The 18,691-nt window shown below is 40.2% G+C and overlaps 1 protein-coding gene and 1 long non-coding RNA gene across 2 annotated transcripts in view; one reads left to right on the forward strand and one right to left on the reverse strand.

Annotated features, from left to right (window-relative positions):
• The first annotated feature begins 422 nt into the window (after nucleotides 1-422).
• Nucleotides 423-18,691, forward strand: part of nr1h4 (nuclear receptor subfamily 1, group H, member 4) — a 110,007-nt gene continuing 91,738 nt past the window's right edge. Inside the window, exons 1-2 of the mRNA XM_039761681.1 lie at nucleotides 423-686; nucleotides 11,494-11,629. Of these exons, the coding sequence (XP_039617615.1) occupies nucleotides 11,533-11,629 (97 nt within the window). The 5' untranslated portion in view covers nucleotides 423-686; nucleotides 11,494-11,532. The remainder of the gene's footprint in view (nucleotides 687-11,493; nucleotides 11,630-18,691) is intronic.
• The window catches only part of LOC120534248, a 128,754-nt gene continuing 111,141 nt past the window's right edge, over nucleotides 1,079-18,691 (reverse strand). The window contains exon 3 of the long non-coding RNA XR_005634711.1: nucleotides 1,079-1,652. This is a non-coding gene — a long non-coding RNA (uncharacterized LOC120534248). The remainder of the gene's footprint in view (nucleotides 1,653-18,691) is intronic.

The following is an 18,691-nucleotide window of genomic DNA, read 5'->3' on the forward strand; positions in this document are numbered from 1 at the left end:
ACAGGCTGGCACATAAACAAACATCTGGATAGGGGCAGAACCAGGCAATTGTTGAATCAGATTTTTGGGTTTCCCTGTGGACACTCCTTAAGAAAGGAGAGCAACAGACTGCTGAGTAGTGGAATGTTGACTATAAAATATGTGTGAATGAATACTGTATTGTAATCTTGTTAGCTCTACACAGCATCTTAATGGGACTACATAGAATGAGGACTGATTAGCAAATTGCTTGAATGCTGAGGGATAACACACTGAAAATAAACCAAAGGCACTGAAAAGTCTGGATAATGCCAGTGTTAAAGACAGTCAGGCACCACAGTTTTGTTTAATAAACTCCAAATGGAATGGCGCCAACACAGTGTTTGATTAGTTAAATCTAACAATTTGTCAGTATCATGGCGGCTTGTGAAATGCCGAGGTCTTTGTCGTGCCCTTCTGACAAAATCTGGAGGTGTTGCCAAATTTTCCAATCTCATTATGGAAATGATAGTTTTGTTTAATAATTAACCAGTGGCCTCTTTCTTCTACTGTTTGACCCAGGACATACAAGACAGTTGAAAACGGATTACATTCAGAGGCTGAAGTGAATTTCTACAAAAATAACACAAAATAATTACAGGGAGAAAGGCGACATCTTCTCTGAGGACAGCAAAAGTAAGCTGAGCGTGAGGACTGGCGCTGAAGAGGTAGGCAACAGCAGGGCATTTTGTGAAGAAGGAAAAGGTTTTAAAAGGCACAGTGAAATAGCTGTAAAAAACAGAATTAGGCTATTAAAGGATAATTAGAACTTGGCCATTGTCCAAAGTAAGCTGGGTGATAGGGAATAACAGAGTGAAAATCACTTGGTTATATAAAGGCATGAATTAAAGCTTAGTTGATAAGTTTGGTTTTCAGAAATACAGCTTTTTGTGGAATATGTTTTTTTTTGTTTTCATATAAAATAATAAATGGCAGATTGATTTAATTTTTTTATTTTTGTTGTTAAATGGCAACTGCTTCGTCTTTAGAGGTAGCAAGCGCTCCTTTTCAGTTTTTACACTGTGCGGCTGCAACGTGTCATAGAATGTTTTGTTCTGCTTTAGTTCTATGCGCTGCTCTAATTGAGTTTAGTAAATGTTATATGTCTTGTTTTATCTTCCTTTGACTGTTTAATGCATAAAAACCCACTTAATCCAGTTCGAGTTTCCAGGGTGCCCACACAAGGACAGTTGAGGATCGCCAGTTACCCAAAATATATGTCTTTGAGGTGTGGGTGGAAAAGTGAAGTTCTTATAGCAAAGAAAAATAACAGAAACACAAGGAGACTCTTCAGACTCTCCACACAAAGCAAGAAGAGGCAGGATATTTGATCTGGGAGGCAGCAGTGTACTCACATGCTGCCCATTTATTTAAAGCATTACTTTGTCTCACTCAGTTTTCAGTTTTCCCTGTATTTGAGACACTCATCCTGCAATATTTTTGAAAGATGCCATTTAGCTTGATTTCCAATGTGAGAGAAGCAACATATATTTGGAAAAAGTCTTTAGGTGTCATCCTGCATTGGCAAATCCATGGGCAGAAATCTGGAATAAAATGCAATCACATCTTTCTTAACGCCTCTGTGATCTTCTGTAGGTACAATTCACACTTAGCACTCAGTGACAGTATTCACCCTGAAAGGGAATATGTAAGACAGTGAGAAAGAGAGTAGTCTTTTATACATGATCACACATCCTAGAAGCAGCAAGTAGAAGACAGTCAGTACAGTATGTACAGTGCAAAGATTAAAAGTCACAGAGTACAGTCTATTAAACAAAAAGCAATCACAAAGGCCATCAGGTATTCCATCCTCTGATGTTTTAAAGTTTGATTTAATCAGGGTGTGTGAATGTGGGGTAGTGGTGGTGATGGTGGGAGGGGGGCATCTAGTGTGCAATGGAAATAAATAAATTACAACTGGACTTTTGACTTTTCTTCCTCTAGTACTGGGTGGCATTGGTCAAGGTTACATTCTGAGGTTTTATAGTGACAAAATGATAGATAGATAGATAGATAGATAGATAGATAGATAGATAGATAGATAGATAGATAGATAGATAGATAGATAGATAGATAGATAGAGTGGGATGCAAAAGTTTGGGCAACCTTGTTAATAGTCATTATTTTCCTGTATAAATCGTTGGTTGTTACGATAAAAAATGTCATTTAAATATATCATATAGGAGACACACACAGTGATATTTGAGAAGTGAAATGAAGTTTATTGAATTTAAAGAAAGTGTGCAATAATTGTTCAAACAAAATCAGGCAGGTGCATAAATTTGGGCACCACAAAAAAGAAATGAAATCAATATTTAGTAGATCCGCCTTTTGCAGAAATTACAGCCTCTAAACGCTTCCTGTAGGTTCCAATGAGAGTCTGGATTGTGGTTGAAGGTATTTTGGACCATTCCTCTTTACAAAACATCTCTAGTTCATTCAGGTTTGATGGCTTCCGAGCATGGACAGCTCTCTTTAACTCACACCACAGATTTTCAATTATATTCAGGTCTGGGGACTGAGATGGCCATTCCAGAACGTTGTACTTGTTCCTCTGCATGAATGCCTTAGTGGATTTTGAGCAGTGTTTCGGGTCGTTGTCTTGTTGAAAGATCCAGCCCCAGCGCAGCTTCAGCTTTGTCACTGATTCCTGGACATTGGTCTCCAGAATCTGCTGATACTGAGTGGAATCCATGCGTCCCTCAACTTTGACAAGATTCCCAGTCCCTGCACTGGCCACACAGCCCCACAGCATGATGGAACCACCACCATATTTTACTGTAGGTAGCAGGTGTTTTTCTTGGAATGCTGTGTTCTTTTCCTCCATGCATAACGCCCTTGTTATGCCCAAATAACTCAATTTTAGTTTCATCAGTCCACAGCACCTTATTCCAAAATGAAGCTGGCTTGTCCAAATGTGCTTGAGCATACTTCAAGTGGCTCTGTTTGTGCTGTGGGCAGAGAAATGGCTTCCTCTGCATCACTCTCGCATACAGCATCTCCTTGTGTAAAGTGCCAATGGTTAAACGATGCACAGTGACTCCATCTGCTGCAAGATGATGTTGTAGGTCTTTGGTGCTGGTCTGTGGGTTGACTCTGACTGTTCTCACCATTCGTCACTTCTGTCTATCCGAAATCTTTCTTGGTCTGCCACTTCGAGCCTTAACTTGAACTGAGCCTGTGGTCTTCCATTTCCTCAATATGTTCCTAACTGTGGAAACAGACAGCTTAAATCTCTGGGACAGCTTTCTGTATCCTTCCCTAAACCATGATGGTGAACAATCTTTGTCTTCAGGTCATTTGAGAGTTGTTTTGTGACCTCCATGTTGCTACTCTTCAGAGAAAATTAAAGGAGGAGGAAAACTTACAATTTACCCCCTTAAATACTCTTTCTTATTATAGGATTCACCTGTGTATGTAGGTCAGGGGTCACTGAGCTTACCAAACCAATATGAGTTCCAATAATTAGTTCTAAAAGTTTTGGAATCAATAAAATGACAATGGTGCCCAAATTTATGCACCTGCCTGATTTTGTTTGAACAATTATTGCACACTTTCTGTAAATCCAATAAACTTCATTTCACTTCTCAAATATCACTGTGTGTGTCTCCTATATGATATATTTAACTGACATTTTTTAGCGTAACAACCAACGATTTATACAGGAAAATAATGACTATTAACAAGGTTGCCCAAACTTTTGCATCCCACTGTAGATAGATAGATAGATAGATAGACATGAAAGACAGTTGTGTCATGCGGCTGGGGGTGGTACCCAGCCGGGATGCCCATGAAGACCAAAGGAGGGCTTGCCCCTCCCCCAGACCACGAGGGGGCGACCGCCCTGGTGCCTATGGGGACCACGGGTACATAGCTTTGAAGCTCAACCCTGTAGAGGCCCGTGGTCACCGCCAGGGGGCACCCCAATGCCTTTGGATCCCTGGACCTCAGTGTTTCCACCACACTTGGAAGTGCTGGGGGGGAGAGGAGCGGGGACACCTGGAGTGCTTCCGGTTGCAGAGCTGGCGTTTCTGCCACACTGGGGAGTGCCGGTGGAAGATTGCCGGGAGTCACCTGGAGCACATCCGGGGGACTATAAAAGGGGCCGCCTCCCTCCATTCGATGGCTGGAGTCGGGTGGAAGGGGACAGAGCTCGGAGGAGAGGAGTGGAGGCGGACCTGAGAAGAGAGAAATGTATTGTTGAGGAACTGGACTGAGGGTGATTGGTGCTGTGGCACTGGGTTGTGTGTGTTCACTATTGTATATAACTTGTAAATAAATGTGTGTGGATTTGAACCAACATGTCTACCTGTCTGTGCCCGGGCTTTTCCCCACACAGTATATGATAGATAGATAGATAGATAGATAGATAGATAGATAGATAGATAGATAGATAGATAGATAGATGATGATCGCCGCTCAATGACTACTGCGGGTTTTTTTTCTTGTGTTTTAACCGTTTGGGATTTCACTGTATTTATGGATTATTTATTTATGGAACTGTGGAGCACTGCACTTTTTTTTGGAGACAAACTGTTTTGATTTTGTTGTTTTTAATAAAAGCACTCTGCACAGTAATTGCACCATCCCCTAATTTCGTGATGTCCGCACTGATCAGCTCATGCAGTTACATTACCGACAGTGTCAGATTCACAAGCTCCCAGAAGCTAGACAGGAGCCTGGAGCAGAATCTCCATCGTCACAGACAGACCCCATTGCGAGAGGTCTTACACCATCTTATCAATTACAGGCTGTCTGGCCAGCATCCTTCAGCCTTTCCACCACTACTTCCAATGCTTTTACCTTTCTGTCTACCAGAAATATGTAGGCAGTGCTGAACAGCAAGGCTGCAGTCCCATGCTGTAGTAGTTTTCTAGTTTATTTTTTGCGACATCTCATCTTCTCACTTTCTTCTCTATACATGCAATTCCAGTGAGACTTCTTGTACAAACCCAAGATTGCTCTGAATTTATTGCTTGATTAGCACAAAAAAACAATTAAAGATATGCTCTGTTTTTTTAACTAAAATAAAAAGCAGCAGACAAACATAATGTAGTTATGGCATCACTCCTAAAGTAGCACAATTCAGAATGATGTTTCTATCTACCATAAAATGCATAAACCCGCTTAATCCATTTTAGGGACAATCCCTGTAGCATATGACAGAAGGCAGGACCAGGCATGGACAGGGCATCAGTTCATTGCATGCTCACACACACACGGACAATTTAGAATTATCAAGCAACCTAACCACCATCATATCTTTGCATCTTTGAGGATGATGAAGGAAAACCCACACAGACATGGCTATATCATTCAAACTCAGGATCTGTGAGGTGAAAGCACTTTTTAATTTAATGAAACCAGGTGAGAAGTCAGCGTGATGCTATAAATCTGTAAATTAAGGCAAGAAAGGTATAGCAAAATCCCCCACTGACAGCACCACTTGCATGTTAACATACTTTTCCCACATGAGTGTATATTTTTCTGGTTTTACTCTGGTATTTCCTCACACAAGGTAATTGAAGATTCTGAATTAGCCTCTTATGAACCATTGGAAGTATGCAGAGGAATGCTGTGAAATAGGCTGGCACCAAGTTTATCCATACATGGACCAGGACAGGCAATGGTGCCCTGCATCCCTGAACTCCACAAGATAAATAGATAGATGGACAAAGCTGGTGCCAGTCCATCAGAGGGCCCACTCATGCATGGAGTGAACATTTCCTCACTGACAACCAGAGCTGGCACTGCTCTTCCATCAATGCATTCTGGGTGAGCATCCCAGGGCCCTATGATGGCAAGGAGCTTTTTCACCCATAAGTCCCGCCTGTCTAAACAGAAATGACAAAGGGGACTCTTTAGCTAAAATCAAGAGTGAGAAATACCGGGCTACATTATTAAAAGTATAATCGGCTCTCTGTGTCAGTGGGGTTCTTGATCCGGCCTTGAACTAGAGTATGGGGTGAAAACTAAGGATCCTGAATCTGTGAAGCGGCAATATTAACCCCCGCCTTTAGCATACAATTGCAAATTTTTACCTTTCATACATTCCACTAAATAATTACATTATCAAGAATAAAGTTAAATTAAATTTTAAAAGTACCTTATTTTTGGTTGCCAGTTCGTTTCATTGGATATTTATGTTTCAAGTTGGAATATTGTTGCACATTAGATATGCATACCTTTGGAAAATGTTTTTCTCTTGCTATAAATATTCTGAGATGGAGTAACAGACATAACAAAAGGGGATGTGAAGCCTACAAAATAAGCCAGAAAAGGAAGCCAGGACCTTCTGGTCAACCTGGAAAAAGCTCATCCCAATCCAGCAAGTCCTTAACTTTTAACACCAGGCTTTAGCCTTGACAGGCCCAAAATGGGGAAACTTTAAAGTTCAAAATAGCAAAAGAAATATATTAGAAGTTCCTATAAGAGAGAAAGTGGTTCTAAACATCTGGCTTGAAAACATAAACACAATCAAAGAACCTTTGTTAATAAAATATTTATTAAGGAAATCTGAAGCGAAAAAGTCCCAAACCATACAGTAAATCCAATAGCCAATCCACAAAACAAAGCAAGAAAGAATCCAAATAAGTCAGAAAAAAATCAAGAAATATGCACTTGGAAAATTAAGTGGTAAACGTAACGGATAGAAGCTGACACAATACAACACGTTCGCAATGGCTTATGGGTAGTTTGGACACTCACAGCACAGTGATCCATTGTTAGTCTAGTTGAAGCCAAGGTCAGTTGAACATGGACGCTCTGCTGTGGGTTTGCACCATCGTTGAACGATGCACCATAGCGAGAGCTCTTTGGGCGGAGGGAGTGAAACCTGCTGAAATTCATCAAAGGATGTTGGCCCAGTACAGAAATGGAAACAGCAGGACTCAAGAAAGGTTTAAAGTGGGAAGAACAAGTGTAACTGGCACAGCTGGTTGAGCAGCCAGGGGACTACCCATAAGCCATTGCGAGTGTGTTGTATTGTGTAGGCTTCTATTTGTTGCAATTACTGTATCATTTTCAAATTGCCTTTACTTTTTGATTTATTCTTGTACAATATTCACCTTCTGGGACTCCACTTAGAACAAACAGAATAAAGAACTCACAGAAATAATGAAAATGTCATAAACCATGCTCATTTTTAATTTTTCCTGGGGAGGATACATTTTTCCTTACAAAGGATTTATCCTGTTACAATGTTATTTATTGTCAGGAAGCTTTTTGGTTAAGAATTGCATTTGTATGTGGTGCCTTGTGAAAAGGATTCATTATTTTTGTGTTGGTATTTAAAGATACCGTAACGCCATTTTGTTTATATCTGAAGATCTCCGTTTTGATACATAGTTGCCCCCACATCAGTTTGCAAAAGTATAAATATTGTCTATGGAAACACATTTACTATTTGACTTTGTGGATACCTTTAGAAACATTTGTGGAAAAAAAAATAACCTCTTGCATCTATTTTCTATTTTGGAATCTCAAGCTTGCCTTTCCCTTTGGTCTGACTGCCAGACCTCTTGCCTTCCTGGCTTTGATTCTTCTCTGCATATTGACTTCTCTTCTCAGGTTAGTTGCTTTAACCTGTTTGCTTGTTTTTTCCCCAGAAAAAAAAGAAAATGAATAATTCAAAACTAACAAAGTAAGAGAGGAGATTGGGAGAATGCACGGACAGAGCGGGTTGCTGCACCCGCCACATAACGAACCACCTCAGGATCTCAAATTTGGACCCGAGTGCAGTCGTGCAGCGGGTGACACCACAGCACCACACTAGTTCGAAGGGAGGGACAGTGTTGGGTTTTTTTTATAGAGGCTGGTGTGCCAATCCTGCTGCCAAAAACGGAATTTTCCTTTACAAGTTGAAGGACCTGTTTGCAGAAAACTACCAGAAATACGAAAAAATACAAGCCATGGAAAAAAAACCTCTTGCTATAATACAGCAATAAACATCTTTATAGTGAGATTTACATTTAATAATACTGTATTAAAGTGGGGGTCTATATTTAAATTTGTTTTATGAAAATAAAATTTGAACATAGAATGACATGGTGGCAGTGGTCAATATTGCTTTGTCACTGCTCCAGGCCCTTGGTTACAGTGGCCATTGTTTGTCTGTGTAGGTACTTTAGATTTTTTTCGGTTCACGAACGTCTCGGTACACGTACAAATCGGTTTACGATCAAAAAGTTAGCCAAACGTTTGCCTCGGTTCACGACCACACACTCGGTATACGAACAAGCCAGTTTCCCTTTCGGGTTGTGCGCGCCGATGATTTCCGCACGTGTTGCATTGTTCTCGGTCAGACGTGCGTGCTTTCTCTGTGAACTCTTTGTGCTCCATTTCATTTCCCCTCCAGTTCGTACGCGCCAATTACTGTATTTAAACATGTGTTCAGCCACTCCCTGTTCATTGTTCTCAGTCAGACGTGCGTGCTTTACCTGGGAGCTCTTTGTGCTCTACAGTATTTTGTGTGCTTTTGCAGTTAACCATGGCTTCTAAGCACTGTAACCTCCTCTCCACCCAGTTCTTCCTCACTTCATGCCAGAACTCGACTCATGCAAGGTTAGTTTTCTTGGTGGTCTATGGTTAGTTTTTGTTTTTCGGATTTTTCAAATGTTCATTTTTCAGTTCATAGCATGAATTGTTGCAGTGTTACTTTTCCTGGTTGTTTATTAAGTTACAGATTTTTCAAATATTCATTTTTTTCCCTGTGCTTAAAACTCATTTAAAAAAAAAAGTGCTTACAGCGATCGGGTCTTAAGGCTATTAGCGTGAACTCCTGCAATGTTAATTTAATTTAATTTAATGTTAATTTAAATGTTGCTTGTGGTTGGTTTTTAAATAAAGTTTGGATTTGTTCAAATGTTCCTTTTTTTTTTCCCCTGTGCTTAAAACTCATTAAAAAAATTTGTTTACAGCGATCGGGTTGTAAGGCTATAGCGCCAACTCTTGCAATGTTAGTTTTCTCTGTTGTTCAAGGTTTTCTCAGTGTTATTCAATGTTTTTACATTTAGTTTACTATTACGCTGTGAACTATATTTGTGCTCAAAAATCTTTAAAAAAAATATATTTACATACAGTTCGTATGGTCTGGAATGGATTAATTGTATTTACATACAATCCTATGGTGGAAATTGCATCGGTTCACGAGCAAATCGGTTTACGACCAGAGTTTTGGAATGAACTATGGTCGTGAACCGAGGTTCCACTGTACATCTATACTAATAAAGGCAAATTTGGCAGGCTTATTCCTTACAGCTTACTTACAAAAGTTAAGCAGGTTTCATTTCGAAATTCTACACGTAACGGTCATAGCGATTCGACAACGTCCGCCATGTTGAACTTTCTTATTTATGGCCCCATCTTCACGAAATTTGGTAGGCGGCTTCCCTGCGCTAACCGAAAACAATGTACATACTTATTTCGGTGGTGTGACGCCATTGTCAGCTGCCATATTGAACTTTCCAACGTCACTAATTCTCCAACTTCTCGTGTAGGTAGAAGGCTGAAATTTGGCAGGTTCATTCCTTACAGTTTACTTACAAAAGTTAGGAAGGTTTCATTTCGAAATTCTACACGTAATAGTCATAACGGTTGACAACGTTCACCATGTTAAACTTTCTTATTTATGGACCCATCTTCATGAAATTTGGTAGGTGGCTTCCCTGCGCTAACCAAAACCAATGTACGTACTTATTTCGGTGGTATGATGCCACTGTCGGCTGCCATATTGAACTTTTCAATGGTCTTTGTTACTTATGGGCCCATCTTCAAGAAATTTGGTATGCGGGTTCCCAACGCTAACTGAATCCTACTTACGTACATATATATGTCCATAGCCTGCAGCTCGTTCACCGTGTTTGGCGGCGTTGGGTCCCCCATCCCAATGCCTCCCACGTTGTTGGCTGCCTGCCTATATAAGGCCATCCGTCGCTCTGGTCTCTACATTCCCTTCCTTGCTTCGCCACGGGATTCACGTCTCCCTGCTGATAACTACAGCTTTTAATTTAATCCACAGCTTCTCCGCTGATTTATTGTTAATTTATTACGATTATAGTTATTGTGTAGGTATTTTAGACTTACTTTACATTGTTCAGGTACCCATTTCATTTATCATTCCAACCGTACCCCCATTAACCTGTCTATCGAGGTGATCACCATCGATCAAAGAACTGTCACTTACCGAGAGGTTTCCATGCCCGGAGATGGCACCTGCCTTTTCCATTCTCTTTGTTACATATTGCACGGCCATATCAGGATCACTCTTAAAATCTGGAGGAACATTGTGTCTTATGTATTGAATGACTGGGACAGGTTCAAGGTGTGGACTGATGACGGTACAGGAGATAATTATACTACACAGGAGCACTAGAAGAGTGAAATGCTTAAGCCCTTCACCTATGGATCTGCATGTGAGTTGATGGCTGCCGCTGAATTGTTTGGTTGTTGCTTTCAAGTGTACCGAAATGGCCAAATATTTTACACCTTTGAACAACCGCCAATGCCTCTTAAACATCTTAGATTCATAGGTGACGATTTCAGTAGTGGACACTTTGATGTTTATGAATGTTTAAACTCTCAAAAGCTGGATGTGCAGTTATCGATGAAACCGGTTGTATACTTTCAACGCTTGACAGATGCTGAATGTCTCTTCAACACAAGTTCTACAAATACTGTCGTAATTGAAACAAACCATGAAACTCAAACCGATTATGACAGCAGCAATCCAAGCTCTGAGATTTGAAAAAGATTACTGTTCACATGGCCAACTGTAAGTTGCATGCTCAAGAGTAAGCTCAGTGCACAGCTTGGTCATATTACAACCGGAGGGCCGAACTCACAATGTGGTATACAAAGAGATCCTTAACAAATAATTATTGGTATATTTTCCCTCAGTTTAAAAAGTTTTAATTTTCTTCTTAATAAAAATTTTAAGGCAGTACTTTGTCACTGCGAAGCGCGGGTATTTTGCTAGTACAAAATAAAAGGCAACGGTGATTGGTGAGTACAAAATGAGTGTGTGAGCGTGAGTGTGCCCTGTGCAGGACCAGTGTTCTGTCAGAGATTAGACCATTTAGTCTAACACATTTTTATAATAAAACTGGAAAAGTAGTTTAAAAATGGATGTGCATGGATTTTCTAAAACCTTCTTAAGTGTAAGTGGCAATGAAGGAGAGGAAAATACATCTTCCGCGAGATGGAACATTTATGGAAAATAAACGTTATTTTTAGTAATATATTTGAAATTTTATTTTGGAAGACATTGTATTTCAACATAATCATCATTCAGACAGCAAAGCATTTTGTGGAAAACACTCATTTAGCCTCTATAAAGCATGTTCGTTTATGACCAAGAATTTATAATCCAGACATTAGGGTTTTTCAGGTTGTTATAGAAGTCTTTCCCTGCACGTCTGCCTCTATTGATATCTCATGTAAATACGGGCATTGACTTTTTCATTTTGTGTTTTGCAGGTTAGAGACTTTGCTGTTTGACCTGCCCAAGAAATCTGAATGAATGAGTGGATGGGGTCAGATATAAATGTGGATGGGCACCTACAGATGCCAGTAAATGAAGCATTTCCTTTGCCGGAAAATTCCCAGTATTTTGGTAAGAAACTTACTTTGCATGAAAGTTAGCTTGTAAAGTACAAACTGTTATGAAACACTAGCTAAATATCACAATTGAACTTTGATGGGTTATCCATTGTGTCAGATTTATGACCCTAGTTGATCTGATCCATATTATTCCAAATACTACAAATGCTTGAGAATACAGAAGCACAATCTTATTTATTTAATGCTTTTATAAATATAATCTGTTTGGCACCAAAATGTAATACTATCAGATGGTTCCAAAACTATGCTTAAGCTCTCTTGACCTTTGTGTTTGATACTCATCAACTGCGATGGTCACAACAAGCAGGCAGTATCCGGTGATGTATGCTCTGACCAGCCCAAATGCAAACCTGGCTAAGGGATTTCAAAAATGGTAGCTCTAGATCAGGGGTCCCCAACTCTGGTCTTGAAGGGCCCCAGTGGCTGCAACTTTTCATTCTAACCCTTTTCTTAATTAATGCACTGTTTTTGCTGCTAATTAACTTCTTTTGAATTAATTTTAATTGACTTGTTTTTTGAGATTTGTTCCCCTGAATTTCTTCATCGTTCATCTGGATTGCTTCATTTGTTTCCTTAAACAGAAATGACATGTGAAGTGGGTGAGCCAACAGCAGACCAACTAAGTCAGGGCCTCAAACTACAACCAATTTCACTCCAATCAGTTGCTTAATTAGGTTCTAATTCTGGTTGTTAATTAAATTCGTTTTTAAATTCTGAATGAAGAAGAGGAGAGAACCCTCCACTGATCCTTGTGGCACCCCCATGCTTGCCTGGTGCACTCCTGATATCATGCCCAAGAAGTAGGACTCAAACCATGTGACAGCGGTTGCAGTAGATTGTTATGAAAATCAAACTTTGAACAGACGCAAGCATTCGAGACTTTGGTTCATATCTCCTCCACTGAATGATAACATTGCAGTGGATGCTACTGTAGCTTTAAGGCTGCTGATCTGTGGAACTCTGTCCCTAGGTGTGTTCGTTCCTAAGTATTGATGGTGTGCTTTTGTAGATGTGGAGCTTAAGTTGAGTGTTCACTCAAAAATTGGTCCACCGTGAGTTGGATTAGCAAAGTCACGTCACCCCGAGCAGGGCTGATTCCTTTGCTGTCTCCTTGCAACTCTGAGTCAAAGTAAGCAAGCCTGGAAAATGAATGGATGATTTTTTTTCACTTAATTCTTCTTGGACTGATGAATGTTTTGAGTGGTAAATATTTAATGCCAAATGCATGTTTGTGCGTCAATCACTTACATCCCACAACCCTAAAAGTAGCCAGACGTACTGATGAAAATTGATGTCAGACTGTGTGTTTGGACTTTCAGAAAAGGTTGATGATTTTTCTTTCATAAGTTCTTTGGTGGTACTGAAATTCCTATATTTTTTAACGATCCCTGTCTGCATGGTAGTTTTCTCTATACATATTAGTATGCTGTAATTTATTTACTCTGATGACCTTTTCATAATCTTTAATGATAGATTTATTACTTGCAAGTAACAATGTAATTCTGTCACTTTTACATTCATCAAATATTTACTTAACGTTACTTTACTGTTATATCTTAATCATTTTAATGTTTTTTAAGTATATTAGGCTGAAAAGTGTGCTTTTGGTGAGAATATTACAGCATTATTGTAAGTCAAAATATAACCCGATTAGCAAAATTGCCAGCAAATTTGTAAATGTGGCCTGCACAGTGGTAAACTTGCTGATGTACAGTAGTATACCAAGAATTTGTTACAGTTAATAAGTAATCACAGCAACCTTTGATCTCATCACACACCTGCTAAAGTACTAAACAAAGGTAGGCAATATGTAATGCACAGGCTAAGGCGTTTTAATAACTTATCAATGAGCATGGCCAACAGCACTTCCTTCTTAAAAGAAGTCAGAATTTAGTGAGGTTCATCACAAGGTGTCAAGAGAGAGTGGATTAATCTGTCATGGAAATGGTGAAACCAGCAGCAGGCGGTAAGTCCCATTGGTTAATCTGAGTACTTTGATAAAGAACAAAAAATGAAAAGGAAAAATCGCGTTTAAAAAGGTCAGGATTTATGAAGTAATGCATTTCTCAGTCCCAGAATGTGCTGCCATATTCCAATGGTGGGCCGTTCTGTGTGTCAGTCATACACTGTGGTTTGAGTGTCAATAAAGGGGCTATGCTTTGGTTTAAGCAAGCAGGTATTTTTGAAGTGACATTTTTCCATGTTTCATTCTTGTCGAAACTGTGCACTGTTTTGTGGTAATTGACTTCTACACTGTCTTTTATTCTGAAACTAGCAAAATACCAGCGCTTCGCAGTGGAGAAGTAGTGTGTTAAAGAAGTAATGAAAAAGAAAAGGAAACATTTTGAAAATAACGTAACATGATTGTCAATGTAATTGTTTTGTCACTGTTGTGAGTGATGAGTGTTGTTGTCATATATATATATATATATATATAGTAAAATACCCGCGCTTGTGTAGTACTGCATTAAAATTTTTATTAAGAAGAAAATTTAACCTTTTTAAACTGAGGGAAAATATGCCAATAATTATTTGTTAAGGATCTCTTTGTATACCATGTTGTCAGTTCGGCCCTCCGGTTGTAACATGACCAAGCTGTGCACTGACCTTACTCTTGAGCATGCAACTTACAGTTGGCCATGTGAACAGTAATCTTGTCTCAAATCTCCCAGCTTGGATTGCTGCTGTCATAATCGGTTTGAGTTTCATGGTTTGTTTCATTTACGACAGTATTTGCAGGATTTGTTGTGTTGAAGTGACATTCAGCATCTGTCAAGCGTTGAAAGCACACAACCGGTTTCATCGATAAAATCACATCCAGCTTTTGAGAGTTTAAACATTCATAAACATCAAAGTGTCCACTACTGAAATCGTCACCTGTCAATCTAAGATGTTTAAGAGGCATTGGCGGTTGTCGAAAGGTGTAAAATATTTGGCCATTTCGGTACACTTGAAAGCGACAACCGAACAATTCAGTGGCAGCCATCAACTCACATGCAGAACCATAAGTGAAGGACTTAAGCATTTCACTCTTCTAGTGCTCCTGTGTAGTATAATTATCTCCTGTACCGTCATCAGTCCACACCTTGAACCTGTCCCAGTCATTCAATACATAAGACATAATATTCCTCCAGATATCAAGAGTGATCCTGATATGGCCGTGCAATATGTAACAAAGAGAATGGAAAAGGTAGGTGCCATCTCCGGGCATGGAAACCACTCGGTAAGTGACAGTTCTTTGATCGATGGTGATCACCTCGATAGACATGGTAATGGGCGTTGGAATGATAAAGGAAATGGGTACCTGAGCAATGTAAAGTAAGTCTAAAATACCTATACAATAACTATAATTGTAATAAACAAACAATAAAACAGCGGAGAAGCCGTGGATTAAACAAAGGCTGTAGTTATCAGTAGGGAGACGTGAATCCTGTGGCGAAACAAGGAAGGGAATGTAGAGACCGGAGCGACGGACGGTCTTATATAGGCAGGCAGCCAACAACGTGGGAGGCGTTGGGATGGGGGACCCAATACCACCTCACACGGTGACTGAGCTACAGGCTATGGACGTATATATGTACGTAAGTAGGATTCAGTTAGCGTTGGGAACCCGTGTACCAAATTTCTTGAAGATGGGCCCATAAGTAACAAAGACCATTGAAAAGTTCAATATGGCAGCCGACAGTGGCATCATACCACCAAAATAAGTATGTACATTGGTTGCGGTTAGTGCAGGGAAGCCGCCTATCAAATTTCGAGAAGATCGGGTCATAAATAAGAAAGTTGAACATGGCGGACATTGTTTGACCTTTATGACGATTACGTGTAGAATTTCGAAATGAAACCTGCTTAACTTTTGTAAGTAAGCTGTAAGGAATGAGCCTGGCAAATTTCAGCCTTCTACCTACACGGGAAGTTGGAGAATTAGTGACATTGGAAACTTCAATATGGCGGCTGACAGTGGCGTCATACCACCGAAATAAGTACGTACATTGGTTTCGATTAGCTCAGGGAAGCCACCTACCAAATTTCGTGAAGATGGGGCCATAAATAAGAACGTTCAACATGGCGGACGTTGTTCACTGTTATGACCGTTACGCGTAGAATTTCAAAATGAAACCTGCTTAACTTTTGTAAGTAAGCTGTAAGGAATGAGCCTGCCAAATTTCAGCCTTCTACCTACACGGGAACTTGGAGAATTAGTGACATTGGAAAGTTCAATATGGCGGCCGACAGTGGTGTCATACCAACAAAATAAGTACGTACATCAGTTTCCGTTAAAAGTTTAATATGGCAGCCGACAGTGGCATCATACCACTGAAATAAGTACCAAATTTCAGCCTTCTACCTACACAGGAAGTTGGAGAATTAGTGACATTGGAAAGTTCAATATGGCGGCTGACAGTGGCGTCATACCACTGAAATAAGTATGTACATTGGTTTCGGTTAGCACAGGGAAGCCGCCTACCAAATTTCGTGAATATGGGGCCATGAATAAGAAAGTTCAATATGGCGGACATTGTTGACCGTTATGACGATTACGTGTAGAATTTCGAAATGAAACCTGCTTAACTTTTGTAAGTAAGCTGTAAGGAATGAGCCTGCCAAATTTCAGCCTTCTACCTACACGGGAAGTTGGAGAATTAGTGACATTGGAAACTTCAATATGGCGGCTGACAGTGGCGTCATACCACCGAAATAAGTACGTACATTGGTTTCGATTAGCTCAGGGAAGCCACCTACCAAATTTCGTGAAGATGGGGCCATAAATAAGAACGTTCAACATGGCGGACGTTGTTGACTGTTATGACCGTTACGCGTAGAATTTCAAAATGAAACCTGCTTAACTTTTGTAAGTAAGCTGTAAGGAATGAACCTGCCAAATTTCAGCCTTCTACCTACACGGGAACTTGGAGAATTAGTGACGTTGGAAAGTTCAATATGGCGGCCGACAGTGGTGTCATACCAACAAAATAAGTACGTACATCGGTTTCCGTTAAAAGTTTAATATGGCGGCCGACAGTGGCATCATACCATTGAAATAAGTACCAAATTTCAGCCTTCTACCTACACAGGAAGTTGGAGAATTAGTGACATTGGAAAGTTCAATATGGCGGCTGACAGTGGCGTCATACCACTGAAATAAGTATGTACATTGGTTTCGGTTAGCGCAGGGAAGCCGCCTACCAAATTTCGTGAAGATGGGGCCATGAATAAGAAAGTTCAATATGGCGGACATTGTTGACCGTTATGACCATTACACTTAGAATTTCAAAATGAAACCTGCTTAAGTTTTGTAAGTAAGCTGTAAGTAATGGGCCTGCCAAATTTTTGCCTTTTACCTACACGGGAACTTGGAGAATTAGTGATGTTTGGAAAATTGGACACATTTAAAGTTTTTTTTAATACTTAGCCCTTGTTGTCAATACATTTTTGCATCAAGTATCCATACTTACAGATTGTAAATATACTTATATATATATATATATATATATATATATATATATATATATATATATATTGTGGTCCCCGGCCAGGGCTGGAGCCCGGCCGGGACGCCCAGGAGGAGGAGAGGAGGGCTTGTGCCTCCTCCAGACAGCGAGGGGGCGTCCGTCCTGGTTATATTGGGGACCACGGGTACAGGGCTTGGAAGCCCAGCCCTGTAGGGATCCGTGGTCACCGCCAGGCGGCGCCCCAATGCCGGTTTACCCCGTGTGGTCTTTGGCCGGGGATGGAGCCCGGCCGGGACACCTTGGAAGACCGGAAGAGGGCGTGTGCCTCCTCCAGACCGAGAGAGGGCGTCCGTCCTGGTTATGCAGGAGGCCTCAGGTAGGGGGCTTGGAAGCCCAGCCCTGTAGGGACCCGTGGCCACCGCCAGGCGGCGCCCCAGTGCCTATTGATCCCGGGAGCCCGGCACTTCTGCCACACCAGACGGCTTCCGGGTGCGCAGCCGGCAGTTCCGCCACACAGGGGTGTGGCCAGGACTAAGTGCCGGGAAGCAGCTGGAGCCCATCCGGGTTCCCATAAAAGGGGCCGCCTCCCTCCAGTCATTGGTGGAGGTCGGGAGGTAGCAGGACTGAGCTGGAGAGAGAGGACGGGAGGCGGCCAGGAAGGCAGAAAGACTGGTCCCTGGACTTTGGGGAAATCGGTGCAAGAGGCACTGGGGATTGTGAGTGTGCACGTGATATTAACATTGTAAATAGTGTAAATAAACAGTGTGTGGGTGCAAAATATGTTGTCCGTCTGTCTGTGTCCGGGCCAGTTTTCACAATATATACAAGCAAAATACCCGCGCTTCGCAGCGGAGAAGTAGTGTGTTAAAGAAGTAATGAAAAAGAAAAGGAAACATTTTAAAAGTAACGTAAGAAGATTGTTAATGTAATTGTTTTGTCACTGTTGTGAGTGATGAGTGTTGCTGTCATATATATATATATATATATATATATATATATATATATACACACAGATATATACACACAAATACATATATATATATACATACACACATATATATAAACATATATATATACATACATATCTACATATATACATATACACACACACATATAACATATATATACATACATATATATATATATATATATATACACACACACACATATATATACAGTCTTTGGGGTGCGAGCAACTGTTGCTGGGGGTGCCAGAATCCATGAAGTAAGAAAAATAAAAAACATTATTTGTACAAAATCTTAATTTATTTATCCATTCCTAAATAATGAAATGGGCAGGCTATTTCGTATCAGTGCAATACACTGCTTGTTAAAACGGATGACTCCCGCTCTTACGTGCAAGTCTGCGTGGATATTATGAACTATCGTTTCTGTTCAAGTTCTATTTAAATTTTAAATAGAAGGAATTTTTATTTAGTCGACAGAATATTATTCCGGAATAAATCAACTCAAACCTTAAATAACTTATAATATTTTGCTCTCCATAAAAATATATCCTGTCTAAATTATACAAGTTAGAAATAAAGTAAACGTTAAAAGAACAAACGTTCAAATTTCTTTACTCTTATGTAATTTTATAT

The sequence above is a fragment of the Polypterus senegalus genome, chromosome 8 (genome assembly GCF_016835505.1).
Source record: "Polypterus senegalus isolate Bchr_013 chromosome 8, ASM1683550v1, whole genome shotgun sequence".
Classification (NCBI taxonomy): Eukaryota; Metazoa; Chordata; class Cladistia; order Polypteriformes; family Polypteridae; genus Polypterus; species Polypterus senegalus.